Raw genomic sequence first — 22,515 nt, 5'->3', positions numbered from 1 at the left:
AGTTCTAGGGCTGGCTGTTGGCATTTTTTAAAGAGGATCCAGTTTTTTAAAATTGCTATCAAGATCGAGAAGAGGTGCTTTACAATCACCTAGGGAGCTTTTTAAAAATGTAGATTTTAGGGTAAGGGCTCCTGGAGATACCCCTGGCAGGTGAATGATACTTACACTTGGAAGCTCCCAGCACCGACCCCCTTCCCCTGCTCCCCGCTCGCCCCCCACCCATGAAGATGCCGGATGGCAGTGATTCCCAAGAAAAGGTGTGGGGGTGCTGATTCTCAAAATTAGCAAGCGCCCCAATGGACCCCAGGCTCCTACTGCCGCAGGGCAACAAGGAGTAAATCACATTTAAAGAAATAATCCCCTTAGTTGCCTTTCCCCCTAAGGTTAACAGATCGGTGTGATTATTTCTGTAAACAGATCCCAGAAGTAAAATTGCTGCATGAAGAAGAACCAGCTCTCAGATGAAGGTAGACACCGACCAAAAAAGTCATTGAAATGCATCTCAGGTAAATCTTTTTTCCATCTAGTGTTGGAGAAAACGAGATCCCGTTGTGGTTGTCATTTGTATTTCGCTGATGAGTAGTGACGTTGAATTCTTTTCATTCATTCATTCATTCATTCACTCATTCATTCATTCATTCATTCAAACCTATTTCCGACTCACCTCTGATTTGCCTGATTAACCTCAACGGGGGTAACTCCTTAGACTAACTCCCAGTTTCCTCCCGTATAAAACAGGGGCGGTCACATCTCCCAAGGTCGCTGTGAAGCTTAGGTGCGATTTCATGAATGCGCAGTGCCCGCTACAGAACTGGGTATGCGGCAGGCGGCCCAGAACCGCGTGCCTTGGAAAGCCATCAGGGACCGGTGCTCCCGCCGCGCCGGCGGCCGCAGTCCCGGGGCGCAGCTGCTCCGCTGGGGGGCGCCGGCGGGCAGAGGTCCCCTGTCGGGAGACCCGCGGCTCCCGCCACCTCCTCGGGCTCCCGCGCAGCCCCTTCCTCCGCCGCACGCCGCCTCCCCACCGCGCTCGCTGCCCAGTCCGCGCTCCGGCCGCGGCCGCACGAAGGGACCCCCAAACCCCGAGTCCTCGCGGGGGAACCGGGAGCCCCAGCCTTCCCTCGGTGTCTTGTCGCCCCCGCGTGGCCAGTATGAGCGCCTCTTCCTCCCGGGGCTCGTTCCGCCCGACATTTCCTGGCGCCGCTCCCGGCTGCGCGCGAGCCAGACGTCCCCGGCCCAGCCCGGAGAATCCCGGGCGCGTCCACATGTCTTTGATCTCCAGACCCCCTGGCCACACTGCGCCCCGGCTCCCCGCGGAGGCAATCGAGGGTAGACTCGCAGGCTGCCCCGTTGATCCGCTCCTTGGGGTCAAAGTCCTGAAGAAGGCAGGAATTAGCAAACCCTAGCCCCTCGCCCGGCTCCACAGGCAGCCCCGAACTCCTCAGAGTAACAAAGGACGCTCCTTGGTTGGTTTAATAATAACCAGACTTTCACATCTGCATGACACGGTATCCCCACGTGATCAAATGCCAGCCTCTCTAGTCCTTGTTCCAGCATATTCAGTATCTGCATTTCTGTGCAACGGTTTATCTTTCTTTCTTGACCTCCTGTTTCCTTCCTTTCTGCTCCCTGAGTACCCAACAGTAATTAGCCGGCGTATCTCTCTGTATCTTTCCCTCGGGTCTTAAAATCATCGAATTGCATATAGGCACGTATCTGCGTGATCCTGTCCTCACCGTAAGTCTTGCCCAATTATGCCCATTTTGGAGTTCAGGACACGGAGGTCGTGATTTATCTACTAACTGGGTGCTTACTACTTCCCAGGTTCTGTGCTAAACTTTATTATATCTCTTACCAGAATCTTCACCACTTGTTATTTGCTGTTGAAACAGTGCAAGGAAAATTGTAAACAAGTAAATAGGCATGTGGCCATCAGCGATGCCAAAACCGGGTGAGGTCTTGTCACCTGTCACTCCTCCAAATGCGCTCTGGATTGAAGGGAATTGTTATGCTAAGAAGGTGGTGGGATGCTGCCTTATTACGTGCTCCCCGCTGTTACTCTAGTTATTTTGATAATTGTGTTCCTTCCTCACATGCAAAACAGCAATGTAAAGATCTGAGTTGCAGAGGTCCTAGCAGAATTAAGTGATACCATGTTAAATCCTTCTAGATTATAGAGCGGGTACAACGATGAGATCAATGAACATACTGTAAATGCTGCCTATTGGTTTCCTTTTTCTTGTCTTGTTCATTTGATATTATTAATCCTGAAAGTAGTACATCTGTTGGAAGAAAAAGAATATTGTTATAAAGTTAATTGAAGTGAATAATCTCCCCTCCCCCCTCCTCCAACCCCCACCCCCTGAAGTTAACCAGGGTGGCATTGCGGAAGGTGCAGATACTTCTAAAGTTTTATGCCTATGGAAATACTTCCTTTACTCTGATACAGAGGCTGTTAGATTTGGTAGCACTCCTGCCACTCCCACGTCTCTGCCACCTGCAGATTTGTCATTCATCTGCTTAATAGATTGTTCATAATCCCACTTATGCTGCTGACTTGTCTGCATATATCCATAGTATGAATGTATCGTATCCTTACTTATGTGGCCATGATCCTGAGTATTTCTTTAAATGGAGACAGAGAACATCTTTTCCGCTTCATTCCTTCTCAGTATCAAACGTTCTCCCTGCCTCTGGGCAGATGTGTGACCTTTCTGGAGAGTGAACATTTTCCCAGAGTCCTCCTGGGGGCCCCTGAGCCCTGTGCCAGCAAATGATACTGTTCTTTCTCCTCTTCCCGCCCGCATTCTTGCTCCTAGCAGGACAGGAACCAATCCCAAAGTTGCTGCCGACCTGACAATGCTCTCTGGGTGCTCTTTAAAAGCACATGTCCTTTCAGATGGAGGCAGATGGCGAGCCATGCCCTGAAGCACCCCCTTTGGAGAAATCCTTCAGGATGCAATATTTCAGAGCAGTGGCAAAGGATCCTCCTCTGGGCTGTTGGGGGCCAGCGCCACCGGTATGGCTGGACAAAGGACATCTCTCAGCTCCCACTGACCTGGCTCTGGGGCCTCTTATCTCGCTGATTCACCGACTCCAGCTAATTCTCCCTCCAGTCAATCCGCTTCCTCATTGCCACAGTAATTCTGGCAATCTTCTGATATCATGATGTCCTTTTTCAGCTCAGCAACTTGCGATGACTTCCGGTTTCCTCCAGAATAAAGCCCCAGGTTTTTACCGCGGAGTCCTGGGAAACTCGTCATATTTCAAAGTGCACCTCTGTGCCCACCCTCGTTCTTCTGGATTCTATCCAAGGTCTTGCACCCTAAATCGGGGAGCCAGCTTCTCCTTGACCTGTGTTCAGTTACTGCCAGGGTCTTGGCTTTTCTGTCTCAAAAATGATCTTCAAAATCATCTATTCTCTCCACTCCCACCACGGAGAGCTCTCTTCTTCCTTCCTCCCCTTCCTCACAAGCCTTTCCTCTGGGCTGTTCCTGCTGCCTTCCTCCATCTTTTCTTAGTGAGCCTCTGCGGCTCCCCAAAAGGGGGGGTGCTCAGGGAGGGCTTAGGGATGCCAAGACTTGTTGGAAGCAGTCGGGCACATATTGCCCCATGTTTATTGTTTTAAGTCGCTTGTCCACTTGAATTTAAAACCCGCTTATGGCAAAAGCATCATGAGACATAATGCGGTTGAATTTTATCGTATTTGGTAGGTTTTTGTCAGTCACCTGTGGATCCACGTTGTGTTGTTTTCATAATGTGTTGTCTGTTTGGAAGAGGGGAATGCCTTTACAGGTGAGAGAATGTTTGTTTTATCTCAGACCTCACCTATTTGGGGTGTGTGTGTGTGTGTGTGTGAGAGAGAGAAGAGGAGCCCCCTGGGGGCAGCTACCTTAGGTGCATGAATAGAATATGGATAAGGAAGTGTCCTTAAGCAGTGCCTCATAAATTTAGCTATGGAAGGAGCAAATTGTCCCCAGAGATGGACCAGAAAAATCCAGCATTTTCTGCTTAGTCCTTGACTTTTCCAGGAGTAGGACCAAGTCCCTCTATGGCTCGTGGTTAGATTGGAAACTTGTTCCATGTCCACGTTCTTATAGAAATAGAATTACTTTTGGTGCAAACGCATCCAGAGAAAAGTTATGTGTGAGAAACAATATGGAAAAAGAAAACCACCCCCAGTATCATTAATGTCTGCTTCTCAGCCTACCTCTGGGAGGCAGAGGGCAGAGTGGGTAGCTGACTTTCAAAGTTCTCAAGGTCCTCCCGACCTTGGGACCAGCACTCTCTTCAGTACTGTCTCCTTCCATGAAGGCGGAGCCTAGAAGCTGGAAGCTGTGCGGGTGCTTTCTCCTGGCAGCCTGTCAGTAGGCCTGCAGGGCTCTTCCACCGCATTCCACCCCCTGTGGACCTGGCTGGAGGTGCTGGATGCCAAGCCCCACAGTGACAGCTGAGGAAGGAGCCAAAGGGGGCCCCCTATCAGGCAGAGCCCCATTGTGCCAAGTGTCCCAGGCTATTATTGTTCCTCTCATTTAAATTAAAGCCTAAGGCTTCATTCCTTTAGGAGACTTCCAGGGTGTGAGACTTGTGTTTTTAGCATTAGGATTGTTCAACTCTCTTTTCCCCCATTTTTGTCAAATTTTTATTGCAGTGACCGGTACATTTCTTTCCTTCCTCATCTGATCACTTTCCGAGGGCTGTAGCTAGATGTTCTCTGAATTCACCCCCTGGGCTTTATCATCAGGCAACGAAGCTTTAGGCTACATGTCGGGGTGACAGAAGGTGCGCCCCTACCCTCCAGGGCCTTTGCTAGTAAGAAGGCTGATCTGTACCAGAGGTCAGGCTCATCTGCAGCCGACTGATGGTAAGTGTTATTAAGCACAATGTGCTAGAAGGAGAGGCAAATGTGGAGGCAAGGGGGCTCGGAAAAGTACCTAAAAAGCAACAACCCGAAAGGTGTGGAGTCAGGAGACAGGGTTCTGGGGGAGAATGCAGGGGACTCTGTCCTGGCTACGCTGAGGACCTGCTAGGGCCCGTTGGCCCAGCCCCTCCATTTCCCATGCCTGCTTTCCTGCTGGTAGCCAGCAAAGGTGCACACAGAATTAAAATGAAAGTAGGCCTGGGATGCCTGGGTGGCTCTGTCAAGTTGAGGTGAAGCGGCTGACTTTAGTAGGTTTTGGCTCAGGTCGTGAAATGGCCTCCTGCCTTGGGCTCCAGGCTCAGCGGGGGTTGGCTTGACATTCTCTCTCTCCTTCTGCCTCTGCCCCTCCCCCTGCTCACATTCTCTAGAAAATAAAATAAATAAATCTTAAAAAAGGGGGAGGCAGATTTTGTCATAAAAGAAATTTGCAAATCCTCAGACAGCTTGGTGCATGAGAGTAGGCAAAACCCTGACTGGAAACTGGAATATCTGTGTTTGGGTCCCAGTTCTGCTCTGGCTTTGTGGTCCCGGGCACATCGTAGCATCCTTTCTGGGACCCGAGTTTCACCAGAAGGGTAATAATGACACCTGCCACGGCCAGCTTCAAGGTTGTGACTGAGAGAGCCTGCAGCTGGGACCGAGAGGGGCAGGCTGGGAAGAGAGTGATTGGTCTCTTCCCAGAGTCAAGAGGAAAGGGGTAATGGGACCTGAGGCTGACCATGAGATGAAGAGAGAGGGAGATGGGCTGGCCGGAAGCCAAGTGGAACCCCGGCAGGAAGACCGCGTCCAATCTGTACCTGCAAAGCAGGGTCTGAGTAGAGGGCACAGACACCTGTGATGTATTTTTCCAGCTTACACACTGCTCATGACCGTTGCAGGGCAGGTGTGACTTGTGTGTAAAATGGTAGTCATCGTGCATTTTCGTCTCGAAAAGTTGTGTCGGGCTGGTGAGTGCCTTGCCGGCCCATTAGGCCACATGCCTCCATGGGGGATGTGCCAGACATGCTGTGACGTCAGCACAGCTGGCATTGTCCCAGCCTTGGTCTCTGCAAGGTCTCCCTTCGGGGCGGGGTCCTCTTTCTGTCCCCAGTTCGGGGCATAGAATAGGCACCAAGCAAACATCTCCTGGTTATGAGTCCAGTGACTTTTGAAAAAGACTGGGTTTTGTTAAGTCTTGGGGAAAGAACAGAGAAGGCACATCTGCTTGGAATAGGTGAGGAAAAGTTTTCTTGAAAGTAGGGTTATGACCCTTCCGAGACCCGTGACCCGTTTTGTAACTTTGAAAAACTACCACTTGGGGCTAATTCCCCCAAAATAAGCATCAACTATAAATATTTTTTAAAAGTTTTATTAAATCATTTAGACTTGAAAGAAGTCACAATACTTAATGCACTTATGTGTGCTCTGTACACCACCAACCCAAATGGATTGAGTTCAGAATTTTTATAAATAAAAAATAAACATATTTACAGTGAAAAATAAAAACATGTTAGCAAGTTAGAGGATGAAACTGTTATCTATGATCAGTTTTGGGAAAGTAACTACCTACAGGATTACACATAAACATTTAAGATTTCATTAGGTTTAAAAAGTTCATAATTGAAGAAGTTAGTTGTAATATATGATTCATGTCTTACTACGGCTTTTTACTTCCCCAAACCAAACTTTTGGCCAATTTACACAAAAAGCTTCATTTTCCCTTTATTGGAGGTAAAAGTACAAAAAAGGTCTTCAATTCTCCCTAGAACCATCTAAGGAATAAAGTTATTTAATGCTGCAAATATCACTATAAAACTAGCTATGGACATAAACCATTATACAATTTGTGCTACTCGTCCTCCAAAATAGTGCAGATTCTTTCTTCCTTTACACACCAGGACAAACATGGAGTCAGCTTTTTTGGAAATTAGTTTCAAAATCATGATTTCAAAAAGATGATTTCAAAATCATCATCTTGCCTCTAGAAAGCGTATTTCTAGAACAATGTAGTTACCACATGTAGGAACTTTCTTCTGTGCTATAAAAATATTTCCCTTTTAATTCTCTTTTTTTGTTTCAGGGATTGTTTCTATCTCCCCAGGCAAAGGTCAGGGCTATCAAGCTTGGCCAGCCAGTTTCAAGAGACCATTGAAGAAAAAGGACCACATATGATTTACGGATAGCCCTCCCTTGGAGTTCAGCAGTTCAGAGTTGGCTCAAATTAGGTCATGCCCCCAAATCCAGTTTAAATATGACTTAGAAAAAGTAGTCCAAAATAAAATTGAGCAAAGAACAAAATTTTCAAGTTCACAATTTTGGAGAGCCACATTCCCCGGACAGTATTCTGTGTCACCTGCTAGGGGTGCGAGCGTAAGTTAAGGCTAATTGCTTGGCAAAGGGCTCTAGGAGCTGCTGGACTGTCTTGAATGTTTTGTTCCTGATGAACTCATGGAGCGAGACCTCTGTCTGAGTACTGTTTTTCCTGGAAGCTCCAAGTCTTCAAATACAGCATTTTCAATGATGGTGGTAGCTTCTGGCCGTTCCATGGGGGATGGAGAGAGCATGTCTTGAACCATCACATACTGAAATATAATAAGCGTTTTGAAATGAAGGGCCAGGTTTAGACCATGAAATAGTCTGCTAAATTAGGAGTCAGAACAATTTTTCTCTAAATGTGTTAGGTTGCAGGCCAGTTTCTGATGCAGCTTCTCAACTTTGCCATTAAAGTACAAAAGCAGCCATAGAAAATAAGTAAGCAAATGGGTACGGCTGTGTCCCAATGAAACTTTATAAAATTAGACAACAGGCTGCATTTGGCCTGTGGGACATAGTTTGTCAATCCCCGCTCCAAATAAACATAGACCATTTTGTGGTAATTGGTTGTTTTTTCTAACATATAACAGTTTTAAATCATATCCTTTTAACACAGACATAATCTGATTTTAAAAATAATTCTATCTTATAACTGTGTTATATAACTTACAACAAATCTATAATCATGTGAATGTACAATTATCTCAATAAAAATTTTAATTAAAAATAATCATGCCAGAGATCAGTACTTAACCTCTTTCCTTGATTTTTTTTGTTTTTTTTTTTTTGAGCCCTTCTTAATGTAACATATATTCTTATAAGCCTCCTTGGAAACTGAGTCATCAGTTTTGCAAAATATGTAACAAAGTAATTTTTAATAAAATATATTTCATCTTAGCTTAGTGTACCTCTGTATTATAAAGTACTTCTTAAAAAATATTTTATTTTCTTTTAAGTAGGCTCAACACCAAGTGAGGACTTAAACTCACAACCCTGAGATCAAGAGTCGCTCACTCTACTGACTGAGCCAACCGAGAGCCCCTATAAAGTTCATTTTTCTAATGCAATCCTTTATTATACTTACAATCCTGAAAGATAAATTTAGACTGTTCCCAACTTGATAATTAACAGGCAGTCTAACTTGCCTCAGTTTAATTATTTACAAAAATTCAGAATGGATCTATGTGTAAATTATAAAATGATGTGTTTGTGGACCAAATATATTATAGAATAAAAATGACAAAAGTAACAAAAACAAACTTCAAAGGCTCATTATACACAATTTTTGCCATCAAGACCAGTTTAATTTACTCTTCTGAGCCATTTTACTGCGTTGTTCCAAGCGCTTTAGCTCCAGTCAATGGACAGTAGTGAAAACCCCTCCTTTGTAAAGAAAGAAGCCTGTTTTTAAGATCCTTCCCAAATTCACTAAAATAGAGAAATCAGTGGCATAGCCACAGCAGCGGCTCGATTCCCCTGAATGTGCTAGGAGTTCAACCTTACTGAAGCAAAAGGATACTACAATCTACACATCACTCAGCGGGGACCACAGAGCACCAGGACAAGGACTCCGCCGAGGACCCTGGGCCCGGGTTCCCATCTGTGATTTTAGCAAGTTGCGTGCTCTTGGGATCAGGTCCTTCTCCTCCCTACGCCTCTGGCTTCCTCATTTGTAAAATGGGAAACTGATGAATTAACTGCTAAGAATCCTTGAAGTTCTAAATTTGATTCTCAAGAAAATGAAAGATTAGAATCATACAAACCTCACGAGGATATTTTTGAGTAAACAGTGGTGGAAATTTGAGATTTCTTACATCAGTTAAGATCTACAAAGAAAGAAAAGTGTTAACTTTTAAATGTTTTAAATGTAGATCCATTTATTTAAAATTATTTTTTGATACTCTAATGGAATGATGAAGAAGAAAGGTTGAATATTAAACAGATGGAAAACTTACCAACAGCTTTTCCTGACCTCATAATCTACACAGTGTTTCCTGAGCACAGATCTACATGCCACCAAATCATCAAAATCCAGAAAACACTTCATATATAATTATGCTTGAATTGTACATATTATACTGATGCCTGGATTTTAACTGAGAATGGACTGATTTGTGTAAAAAAAAAAACTTATTCATGAGTATACAATTTGTGCCCTTAAGTGAGTAATTTTTTCTATTAGTATCTAGCCTCTTTGTATTGTATATGAAAGAGTATATGCTTTCTTCCTCTTTCTCTCTCTCTCTCTCTTTTAAATAATCTCTCTGCCCAACATGGAACTCAAACTCATGATCCTAAGATCAAGACTCACATGTTCTTCTAACTGAACCAGCCAGGTACCCCTCTTTTTCTTCTTCTTCTTCTTTTTTGAGTCAAACACACACACACATAGACACAGACACACACACACACCTCAAATCAATTGTGCTAATTACTGAGTATAAAACTAAGCTTTTGAAAGTTCATTAGGAAATCTTCATATATATTATCATTCTCTTTATGTTCCAGAAGAAAGAGACAATACTTAAAGCATATAAATACACATAACTGAGATTCTCAGAGAAAATACTGAATCCATGTAAAAAGAATGAAATGTTATAAAAAGGAACAATCTTGGTCATTAAAACTGGATTGTTAAAATACAAAATTAGGAAATTGGAATAAATTAAGGAACTCTTGCAAAGAACAGTACATAGAGAGACAAACAAATGGGAAGTAGGAGAAAAAAAGATTAGGCATTTATAGGATTAAGTCAGGATTCCAGAAAAATAAAACAGAAAAAGTGGAGAAGAATTTATCAAAAACTAACACAAGAAATTTATTAAAACGGAGAGTCACATCTTCTAACTGAAGGGACCTACCTGTTTAAGTACAATAAATGGGGAGGGGGAGACCAATGAAAGGACTAAATGTCATAACAGCGCTGATAAAGGGAGAGCCCTAAGAGCTTCCAGAAGGGAAAACAAAACAGTTCCAAAGATCTCATGTCAAAGAATGAGGCACCAGCTCTTCAACAGCATGAGTTTCGGGGAGGGGCAGAGGCAGAGGGAGAATCAGACTCCCCCGCTGGGCAGGGAACCCAATGAGGAGCTCGATCCCAGGGCCCTGAGATCATGGAGTGAGTTGAAGGCAGACGCTTAACTGACTGAGCCACCCAGGGGCCCTCCATGTTTGATTTTCTAAGTAACAGTCAAACTGCTTCCATAGCAGCTGTACCATTTTACATTCGTACCGGCAATATATGGGGCTTCCAATTTTCTGCGTCCTTGCCAACACTACTTCTTTTCTGTTTTGTTTCGTTACAGCTGTCCTAAACGCTGTGAAGTAGCATCTCATTGTGGTTTTGATTTGTATTTCCCTAATGAATAATGATGTTGTGCTTACTGGCCATTTGTGTATCTTCTTGGGAGAAATGTCTAGTTAAGTCCTTTAATCATTTTTTAATTGGGTTGTTTGTCTTTTTGTTGAGTCATAATAGTTCTTTTTATGTTCTGGGTTACTAGGCTTTATCAGATATGTGGTTCATGAATGTTTTTCCCATTCTGTATGTTGTATTTTTATTTTCTTGATAGGGTTCTTTGATGCACTTATAACTACATAAATTTTGATGCTGTATGATTCTGATATTTTACATATATTGGGCCCATTTCATATCCTTCTAGAAGCTTTTAGAATGTTTTGATATTTAGTCATTCTGGTTTTTAAATTTTCTTCTTTTTTTCCCCATTTATTGGATGGAGCACCTGGTAGATCCCTTTGGTTAGAACATATGAGCCCTTCAGTTCTATATGAATACTACATCCTCTTCTGCTATGGACAGGAGTCAAATAAGAAGTAAAATTGATACAGAAAGGGTGATAAGCGCATAAACTTTGAAAATATTGGAGATATATACCTGGGACAAAGGTTAGAACTGTTGAGAGTGACCTGTGAACAATGGGGTAAATGTGACTGGCCTCCTTTTATAAGACTTTTAGGAGTCTTCCTCAAAAGCCAAAAGCCATGGTCATGGTTTATTTTGAGAGAAAAAAAAACCCCAACTAATTATGTTTATTTTGTCAGTTTTTAAGTGTATGAGTGTATAGTCACTTGCCTTCTAGAAAATTCTTCTCTGACCAATGACTACCATGTCACTTCCTCTCCAGCTCCATTACCCTGAGGTTCCCCTCGCTTTCCACTTATTACAAATTTACCGAGTGCAGGATTTTGTATGAAGTGACAACAAGGAACAAACAAGTGATTTTTGAAGACTGAGCTTGAAATGGAAGCAAACAGTCTACAAACCCTCCCTATAATGCTCACATGAATTCTTCCACTTGCAGTGAACTACTCTGCTGGTATTAAGAATGACTAACTCTTCTTTTAAAACGCTTTCTTTTGTAAATTTAAGAATATTTTCTTTTTCTACCTGTTTTGAATGGGGGGACGGAACTTACCCTGACTCTCTCCATCTGAGTGCCAAATGGGTACAGCAATTCAAACAGAATGAGGCCTAAAGAAAAGATGTCCACTTTATGAGAGTAGTTGTTTCCATGAATCTGAAATACCACATAAAGAAGAAATATTAGAAAAAAATTAAGACAGATCATACAAATTGGTAACACTGCATTAGTGAAACCCAAAGTTTGACCTAGTTACTTCCTGGGTTTAGATGTAACTGTTCAGGTAAAAAAAAAAAAACGTTAGCAAAGAGTTAATGATCTCTGCAGCCTCTTTTCTTTAACTCACTACAGCAAGAGTAATTAAACTACTCAGCATTACAGAAGGAAAGCCCAGGTACTGCTCAGAGATATGCATCAGTAAAATAGGCCCCGCAGAAACCTGGAGCCTTGCAATGCTAAAAAAAGTTTGTGGGAGCCAGTAAAAGCTGCTCCACTGCCCCCGAGGTGAAGATTTTCAAAGCCAACACTATCTAAAGCAGATCTCTCATTTCTAATCATCTTAGACCTCACCCATTTTTATGAGAAAATCTTCATTACTCCAAACCACTCATCAACTGCGGTTAGCCCTCATTAACGCACTTAATTATGGACTACTTTGCATTCTTAGTTGTATTTTACATGTGTCTATTTCTTATTGTTCACAACCAGATTATAAAGTCCTGGAGGGAAGGAACTGCCTCTTTTGTGTTCCCATCATCCTGCACTGGGCTAAGTATAGAGAAAGACCTCAATAAAAACTTACTTGTTAAGATGAACAGAAGAATTACAGCCCAACTACTCTATTAAACAAAGCCTCATTCAAATTAAAAGTGACCTCCTGGGACTTAGAAGAACTCTTTTATTTGTGAAAATTACCCTAGGCACAGAACTTCATATTTGGCAAACGTTAGAGAAGGGCATCACTTTGAAACCACTCCAAAGAGGCATTTCTTAATGGGGGGACTCCAAGCCCTCCTCCACCTCCTACCTCTGCCACCTCCTGTCTAAAGGGTAGTTGACACCCGTCTCCCTGGCTCCTTCTGCCGGCCAGCCCACCTCTGTGTGCACAGAGTATCAGATCCAAAGTTTCAATGAGCACATCAATGGCATGACCTTCCCCTCTAAAAAGTATGCTCAAAGACAGAGCTTACAGAGGTATGGTGAGAAGCACACCCTCATACAGTATTTGGAAAATCTAAACTAACACACCTTCCTGAAAAGCAACTTGGCAATAAACGCTGACTTTCATTTAATAGTCCTATTTAATCTCATCTGCCCAAAGGTAGTGGAAAAGTGGAGAGAGATTAGTACATAGGGAGAGTTATTTAGGTGACGCTCTTAAGGGCAAAGTTTGTAAGTAACTAAAAATGTCCAAATCAAATGTTGAATACATTCCTCAAAAGAGAGAATACTGCACACCAAAAACTATTCTCTAAAAACATGATAGGAAAGGCTTGATTTTAATATCCAAAGTTTTCTGGACCAGAATCCCAATTTTGTTTTCCAAAATAAGGTATGTGTAAACACATGTTGTAAGATGTGTATACATATACTAGAAAGAACTAATGATGACTGGTAATGTTTTAGAGATGTTTTTAAGTAAGGGATTTTTATTTTTTTCTTTACACATTTCTATATTTCTTACATAGAGAATAGATTATATATAATGAGAAGTATTTTATTTTATAAAATTTTATTTATTTATTTGACAGAGAGAGATCACAAGTAGGCAGAGAGGAGATAGGGGGAAGCAGGCTCCCCGCTGAGCAGAGAGCCAGATGATGCAATGAGGACTCCATCCCAGGACCCTCAGATCATGACCCGAGCCGAAGGCAGCGGCCTAACCCACAGAGCCACCCAGGCACTCAAGAGGCCTTTTATTTAGTCATTCCCATTTTCATAATACTTAAGAGTGTAAAGGTGTACTTCCAGCCTCTTGAATAATTAGGAAAAAATAAAATCATACTATTAAAAGCACATTAGTGTTAATTCTGATCTGTGCCTATGTAGAAAAATTGGAAAATACAGACAAGTCCAAAATATCTTTCAAAGCCTCCTACACAGAAGCAGTGGCTGATGACATTTTCTGGCTCTTCATTCTGATCTTTTCTTCCTATGCACAGAAACATATATTTATAGTATTTTCACATTTCATACAGTTTTAATTTCTCCTTTCACCAAGTCCTGGTCACACCATTTGACCGGGATGATTCAGTTACGGGGCCAACAGCTTTCTCTTCCTCCTTAAGCCAGTCTGGATACCTTTGGTTGTGAATGATCAACTATGTTTAATAACAGTCTCATAAATTGAAATCTCTGCTACATGTATCCTTGCTAACTTCTAAATTTACTTGTGGTTTTTCCCTTTAAGTAGATTTGCTACAGAGGGTATCTTTTTTGACTTAGGACACTTAAAATCTACCATCATGTGGCTTTATCATTCCACTGGTATCAGTTCTTTCTTTTTAAAAAGATTTTATTTATTTGACAGAGAGATAGACAGAGAGAGCACAGGTAGGCAAAGAAGCAGGCAGAGGGAGAGGGAGAACCAGGCTCTCCATTGAGCAGGGAGCCCAATGAGGGGCTCAATCCCAGGACCCTGGGATCATGACCTGAGCCGAAGGCAGATGCCCAACTGACTGAGCCACCCAACTGCCCCTTATACTCACTTTCAATAGGTAACACATTCACCTGGTTCACAAAGCAGCATGTATTTTTCCCTCCCACCTGTGCCTCAAATGCCCAGTTCCCACCCCCACCAGCTACTTCTCCTCTGCACAAAACCATGTTACTTGCACATCCTCCCAGAGTTCCTTTATATAAACATAAGCAAAATACACATTTATCTTTTCCTCTTTTACACAAAAGGTTGCATACTATGCACATTATTCCTGAACTTGCTTTTTTTACTTAAAAGATTCTTTTTAACTCTTATCTATTTAATAATGCTTGATTTCTTCAGACGTGAGTAGCTTTGTGGCCAGATTCATGCAGGAATTTTTTCTTCAAAATTACACATGTTGCTTTATTGTCTTCTAGCACTGAGTGCTATAGGAAAAAGCTAAAAAACCTTCTTTTCCTACCTCAATACTTATATCATTTGTCTTTTAGCTTTGCAATTCAAGATGTCTAACTATGGGGCTCTTTATATTCTTTTTGTTTTTGTATTTTAATAGTAAATCTATCACAAAAGAACCTCATTTTGTATGTAAAGACTCTTGATATATGAACAATATCCATTTATTATTAATTTTGAAATTTCCACTACAAACCCTATTTCTCAAAGAACACATTTGTAAACAGAACTTTCCATTTTGAAAATGTGCTCCCACAAACATCATGTTTTGAGTCTCACAAATCTGGTAAGTGCATCTAAAATTTTTTTAATTAAAAAAACATTAAACAGAAAGAATAAACACTTGGATAATGTAAAAACTCAAAGAGTAAAAAAGGATATTGCATAACAGTAAAATAAAATCCTTCTTTTCAAAGGCAATTCCTATGACTGGTCTGTGATAGAACCTTCCAAAGATAATCTAACCCATAGATTCTCAAAGTTTGGTCTACAGATTCCTGAAAATCCTAACATCTTTTTGGGAGGTCTGCAGGGTCAAGGCTATTTCATAATAATACAAGGCAGGATTTATCCTTTCTGTGTGCTAACATGGGTGCTGCTGGAACCTTAGCGGGAAGCAAGGCAGCAACACCAAACTGTAGTACTAGTAAGGGTGCTTCAACGCTATATACTCACAGTTAACAACAAAAAAGACAGTTTCAATCAAAATGTCTTTGCTGAAGCAGTAAAAATCCTTAATCTGATTACATCTCGACCCTTAGATATACATCTTTATAATATTCTGCATGACAAAATGGCAGGTGTTCATAAAGCATTTCTTCTGCTCCATATCCAAGCATAGTGCTTGTCTCAAAACAAAGCAACTGTGCAATTGTTGGAATTACAATTTAAATCAGTCACTTTTCTCATTCGTTCACCATTTTGACTTGAAGCAACAATTGATGATGAACTATGGTTATTCTGACTTGGATACTCTGCAGACATTTTCTTAAAGATGAACAAAGTGAGAATGGCATTTCAAGGAAAACTGAACGGTATTTGTAGCCAATGATAAAAATTGAGCTTTGACATGAAATCAGAATTTTGGAAAAGTCATGGGGAACCGGATCACTTCTTAATACCTAAAGCCTTTCTGGTGAGATTGGTGGTGATATTAATCAAAGTGACTTTTTTTTTTTTTAAATACTGTATAATGAATTGTGACAATTTTTGGAAAAGTTGCATAACTTAGGGAACCAAGAGTTCTCAAGTTACCGATGCACAATGTTACAAAATTGTGCAAGGGTGAGAGATCCATTCACAGTGCAAAAAAGACCAAAGGATGTTAAAGTAACAGAATATAGTGATAGTGTTTTGGATTCCACACAGCAAATCACTTTTTTTTTTTGAAGCTTTTATTTCCACACAGCAAATCACTTTTTTTTTTGAAGCTTTTATTTATTTATTTATTTGACGGAGAAAGAGAGCAGAAGTGAGGGGGGGTGGCAGGCAGAGGGAAAAGAAGACTCCTTGCTAAGCAGGGAGCCAGATGTGGGGCTTGATCCCAAGACCCTGGGATCATGACCTGAGCTAAAGGCAGGCAGATGCTTAACTGACTGAGCGACCCAGGCTTCCTGGGCAAATAACTTTTAAGAAACTATCACTTACTGAGTCTTGATGCACTATCAAAGACAACCCAAATTACCTGAACATGCTATTAAATATTCCTCCCTTTCCAACTATCTATCTGTGTGAGGTCAGCTTTTCTTCATTTACTTTAGCCAATATAACACACCAACAGATTAAATGTAAAAGCCGATATGAGAAGCTAGCTCTTTTTGCTGTTCTTGTTTTAAGTAGGGTCCATGCCCAGTGTGGAGCCCAATGAGGTGCTTGAACTCGACCCTGAGATCAACACCAGAGCTGAGATCAGAGGTAGATGCTTAACCGACTGAACCACCTAGGCTCCCAGAGAATTCGCTCTTTTAAGTGAGAGATTAAAGAGATTTATAAAAATGTAAACAAATGTGGGCACCTGTGTGGCTCAGTGGGTTAAGCCACTGCCTTCGGCTCAGGTCATGATCTCAGGGTCCTGGGATCAAGTCCCGCATCAGGCTCTCTGCTTGGCAGGGAGCCTGCTTCCCCTTCTCTCTCTCTGCCTGTCTCTCTGCCTGCTTGTGATCTCTCTCTCTGTCAAATAAATAAATAAAATCTTTTTAAAAAAATGTAAACAAATGTCACTCTTCTTGCTAATTTGTTTTTATATTGTAGAATATTTTTCATAAAAATACCTTTAAGATGTGATAGGTTTAATATTATTTTTAATAAATAAAATTTTTATGAAATTCTCAATTTTATCCTCTAATACAGCAAATTTTTTTTAAAAAAAGATTTTATTTATTTGTTTGACAGATAGAGATCATAAGTAGGTGGAGAGACAGGCAGAGAGAGAGGAGGAAGCAGGCTCCCCACTGAGCAGAGAGCCCAATGTAGGGTTCGATCCCAGGACCCTGGGATAATGACCTGAGCCGAAGGCAGAGGCTTTAACCCACAGAGTCACCCAGGTGCCCCTAAAGCAAATATCAATAGATGAAATCCCATATGAAAACCTCTTGGGTTCCCAATCATGTTTACAAGTATAAACAGGTATGGAGACCAAAAAGTTTTGAGAACCGCTAACATAGAAACATATATAAGCTTGTGAACATCATTAGCTGGCTGGGCATGCTTCTCTGATGCTCCCAGGATGCCCTGCTCCCACCACTCTTCCAGGCTCTGTCCTGTTCACAGCACTTTTTCTTTGGAGACTAAGCATCCCCACAAGGCAACATATCCCAACTCATCTACCTCTATTTCCTGCCATGGTACATTCTAGAAGTTGCTTGTGATTATTGGAATGAGCAGCTCAGTACAGGACCTCTGGCTTTAGCTGGCTCTTTTCTACATAGTTTACAAGAAGAATTGGTGTTAAATTTGGGAGAGAGGCATTCAAAGTCTTTTTCTGAATTCGGGTTGCTGTCAGGTTCTGGTTCAGGGGTGAGTGCATGTTTTATGCACTGTGATTTTCTTAATCCATCCCCAGTTCAGGCTCTAGAAATTGCACCCTAGCTGTGCTACCTATGAACCCTACTACCAATTTTCATAATTTTCAGATTTTATCTTACTGGGTATTTTAAGAAGAATGTGGATGGAGATTTATGGGGCACATCTAGCTTGGAGCCATGCTAACCAAAGATCCATTGTTAATTCAGAAGGAAAGGAAAAAACTTGCCTGCTCTGGGCTCATATACAGCTTGGTCCCCACTTGTCCTGTGTGTCTGGCATATGCTGGCATCGGGGTCAGAACCATCTGCTCTTCCTCGTCCTGGTCCATTTCGGTCACTAATCCAAAGTCTCCAACCTTGACCACATTGTCCACTGTAAAGAATATATTGGAAGGCTGGAAAAAAATAAGACAGACAATAGCATGATAGGTGTGCATGAAGAAGGAGAGAAAGTAAAGAGAACTGAAATAACTACAGAAGAGAAATACAAGAAACCAGATGTTCTCAAGCATTAAACAGACTAATTAGAAAATAAAAGCAATCCTTCAATGCTGAGTAAGTATTGTTAGAGTAAGGAAAAGGGAAGGGTAGCAGAGGAAATGCGCATTTACTGAACATCTATTTAAACTCTTACAGATTCACATTCTCTGGGGCCTAGTCATCAATCTCAGTATTCTTTACACTCTCCTTTGGCAAGCTCTTTATGTTTATAACCGAAACCATGATATAATAGTAGTAATAATAGTAAATGCATACAGAGCACTTGTAATGTGCCATGAGCTGTTTTTAAGCAGTTTACTAGTTTAATTCATGTAATACTTACAACCCTATTAGTCTCTTAGACCCTCATTTTACAGCTGTGAAAACTGAGGCCCAGAGAAGTTAAAGTGTCCAAGGGTATCCACCTAGCAAGTGGTAGAGCAGGATTCGAACCCAAGTGGTCTGGCTCCAGAAGAAAAAGACTTCTGGTTCACTGCCACAGAACCAGCATTCAGTGAAGTCCTTGCCCTACGGTAGCCATCACTTCTATTTGATGAATGAATGAAACAAACTGGCCTTTTGTTTGTGTCTGAGGGTGGGAAGTAGGCTACCAAGGGGAATAAGAGCTCCTCACTACAACCTTGTGCTGCCTCTTTTATACCCGTATGCTTACCTACACTCCCAGACCTGTCCCGAGTTCTACACTCTCATATGTAACTGTTTATATGACATATCCAGCTAGATTTCTCATGGGCCCTCAAACCTCCCTGCGTGAAATAGATCATCTTTCCTTCAGCGCCTACTCTAACTGTGGCTAACATAACCACCATTCAGAGCTCTTAAAATAAAGAAAAAAGAGAGCCATTCAGCTCATGAAACTGAATTTCATCTGGCTTCAAATACTGCCAGACAAAAACCATTTTATTCTCAAACTCCAAAATACAGTTCTATAGTGCTGGCTTTGAAGCAATTAAGTTATTGCATATAACCAAAATCTATAGTAATAACCTCCTGCTCTCCCATAGATGATCTCATGTGAGAGAAAACACAGACTGTGATGCCTTAAATTTCACATTCCCTCCTCTCCCCTACCTTCTGGTGTCAGTTGTTAGTTACTAAACACCGTAATAGATATTTTTGGGTGTGGGGGGGGTTCTCCAGCATCTACCCCCTGTGCTTCCACCAGAAATACCCTGACTTGACTTTGAGAACTCCCTTTTCCCCAACTGTGCAGCAACCTCATGCTTCAGCTGGACGTTATCCCGAGGTTACATCCAGAGGTTAGAGAAGTCAATCAGCACGATTCCATCCCCTGGCCAGGAGACTGATTTAGAGGTGGGTATGTATCCTTGGCTTAGCAATTAGAAGGAAACCCAGGACTTCTGATTGATACTGGGGGAGAGAGATACTTTTTTCCCATTCCCTTTTCTCTCCATACCTATCTACCCAACCACCTCTAGAAACTTGTAATGTGTAGTCCTGAGAATGCTGGCAGCTATCCTAGGCCAGTGAAGGGAGAGCATGCCTGAAAATGGAAACAAGAGACAGTGATGGGACAGGGGACAGCTTCCGACTTCATCACTTGATCCTAGATAAAGGATCCTGGAAAGCTGAGTTATATGGACCAATAAATTTCTTTTGGGCTGCAAGCAAAAGATTATTCAAATAAAATGATATGAGTATATAGACTATGTCAGGCATTTGGACAGGAATGTAACAGGGGAACAAAATAAACAGAGAAACACAGAACTGAAGGATAAATAATACAAGTGTGATGAGAATTTAAATAAGAAATACCAGGCTCTATGAGGACTCAACGTACTTAAGGAACTGTGAAAAGCCCAGCGTGAAGCCCAGCTAGAGTGAAGGGAAGAGACTGGAAGGACCTGGAGAATCAGAGGCGGGAAAGTGCCAATGACAACGATTGAACAAGGTATAAAACGGGGGAGGGCCAGAAGGTTTTACATGGAGCTCGGAGACTTGGGTCAGAGTGAACAGAATGCAGAGCTATTCAAACTGGGAACAGAAATCTTGGAGGTAATTTTTCTGGTACCCTAGAAATTGTTAAAAATAATGTATCTTTAAAAAGGAATCAAACTTTTTGGTTCCTAGAAAAAGTAGGGGAAAATTAATTTTCTTCCTAGAATTTTTTTGGTGCAGAGACAAACACAGAAAAAAATCTGTATAGACAATGTTGTAGCATTTGACAAATATTCACTAATAGCTCATTAACTTTATAAAATCAGCAGAAGGATACTCATTATCAGTGAAAACATAATTACATTGTCTTTCAACTTGGCATTTTGTATGTATAGTAAGGGCTAAGCACAAAATGAATGTGTAAATCAGTTAATAGTTTCTCACCAAATGATAAATGTTTACTATAGTCATATAGCTAGCACCCTCTCATGTTAGTATCTGGCTTTCTGGAAGTCAGTTGTGTTCTCTTTTCCAACCAAAAGAAATCATCTCTGAACCTTTCCTTCAGTGCAGAATAATACCTGTCAGTCAGTTTAGGTCCACATCAAAATCACGGAAGTACAGTAATTATATAATAATTCAATAACAGTTACTCTGGAAAATAGGAACTAATTCTAATTCTTGTCCCCCTTATTCCAAACTCAAGAATTAAAGGTGTACAGCTGATATGAGAAATCAATGTCCAAGTAGCTACTTTGGTGCCTGAAACAAAGTTTTTGGTTACATGAAACAAAACTGAAAATACTTCAATAATTTAAGCTACTTCCATCGGAAAAGTACTTATATATTCACTGTACATTTACTGATGATCACTATGAGCATATGAAATACGGCAGAAATTAGTCAAGTCAGAGTTCCATATAATTGTTTCAGAAACACATACCCAGGAAATACTGAGTATTTTAGTAAGAATCTTATATAATTTAGCATATCACATTGCCACAATATTCAATATTGTATATACTGAAAACAGAATAAAAGGCTTTAGAGCTGCAAACAGTAACCTGGCTATTTGCTTTCTTTCTCCATCCAGCTTCACATGCCCTTCCCCAGGGCCTAAATAGTTCAAGAATAGGGGCAAAAAGCCTGGCGATTTGCTCCAGTTCAGAGCTGGCTATTGAAGGAAACTATGTGTCTCCTTCCACTTGGGTCCCCTTCACCACGCTACCTTGGCGCCCTCGGGAACTTAAGTCAGGGTTACCCAAACTCCTAGGAAAAACAGTCTATCTGCTGTTCATGGTGGCTTTGTCTTTTTTAGCTGGAGGACAGGGAACCCATCACAGGAGAGAAGACATGCTCTGCCTGAAGGTTTCAAACCACAAGACTTCCTTCTGCAGCAGGTTCCCTGGGCCTCTGCTCCCCTCTCTGATACCCTTCCTCTCCTTTGCTCTTCAGGGCCCTTCGGTTCAAATCTGACAACTATCGAAAGTACTGCTCTCAATCACAGAGGGTCAGACCGAACCCCTTGGGTGATGTTCCACGAGTACAGACCTTGAGGTCCCTGTGCATGAGCCCTTTACTGTGGAGAAACTCCACCGCCTCCGCGATCTGCAGGAAGATGAGCAGACACACGCTTCTTTCCCTCTCCTCTAGGGTGCACCGGCTGTTCAGCCAGTCTTTGAGGTTTTCCTTTCTGCAGAGCTGCATCTGAATGTAAAGATACACCTTCGGGGAACTGGGCTGGAGTTTTTCTGCGGTGTTTTTAGTGAGATCTAAACTTAAAGTGGTGGGTCTGGGAGGAGAAACAGAGAATGTAGGTTCAGAAGAAGACTGGCTACTGGAAGGCTGGAGGGCAGTTAGTTTATTAGTGCAGTGGTTGCTCAGATGCAGTCGCTTCGTTCTGAGTTCTTCTTTACTGGACGCGTTATCACAGCCAGAATCTTCAAATACTATAGAAGAGGATGTTCTCTCCCTTGACCTTTCATAAGGAGAAGTTCCAGAAGGACACAGTTCGAAGGAGTGACCCTCGTCATGGCCGTCCAGAGTACCATCTCCCGCGTCGCAGTCTGTAAGGCAGCTGTCCCGGAGGTTGCACGCGGCATCCGCGGACTCACTGCTGTCCCCGTGGTCCGTTCCTAAAAATTCCAGCGGAGAGAACTGGCTCTCGGAAGAACTCGTCTGGCCACAGGAAATCCCTACTGAAAAAGACCTCCTTTGTGAAGAAGGAGCTATGATTTCAATATGTTCCTTTGTAGAGAAAGGATCCATTCGGCGTATCTTAACTGATGGGGCATCCATTGGACTAGGAGAGCTGAGCGGCCAGTCTGTGCTGAAGGTGGGACAGACACAAAGGGAAGAGAGGACATATGTGCTGATTAAATGATC

At 42.0% G+C, this 22,515-nt stretch overlaps 1 protein-coding gene across 1 annotated transcript in view; it reads right to left on the bottom strand.

The window, feature by feature from the left end:
• Positions 1-6,455: 6,455 nt before the first annotated feature.
• The window catches only part of EIF2AK3 (eukaryotic translation initiation factor 2 alpha kinase 3), a 65,590-nt gene continuing 49,530 nt past the window's right edge, over positions 6,456-22,515 (bottom strand). The window contains exons 13-17 of the mRNA XM_082745418.1: positions 21,682-22,459; positions 17,958-18,125; positions 11,647-11,748; positions 8,974-9,036; positions 6,456-7,479 (exon numbers count right to left, since the gene is read on the bottom strand). Of these exons, the coding sequence (XP_082601544.1) occupies positions 7,300-7,479; positions 8,974-9,036; positions 11,647-11,748; positions 17,958-18,125; positions 21,682-22,459 (1,291 nt within the window). The 3' untranslated portion in view covers positions 6,456-7,299. The remainder of the gene's footprint in view (positions 7,480-8,973; positions 9,037-11,646; positions 11,749-17,957; positions 18,126-21,681; positions 22,460-22,515) is intronic.

The sequence above is a fragment of the Mustela nivalis genome (assembly GCF_964662115.1).
Source record: "Mustela nivalis genome assembly, chromosome: 8".
Classification (NCBI taxonomy): Eukaryota; Metazoa; Chordata; class Mammalia; order Carnivora; family Mustelidae; genus Mustela; species Mustela nivalis.
Note: the sequence above shows the minus strand (reverse complement) of the source record. Positions and strands in the feature narration are given on the sequence as shown.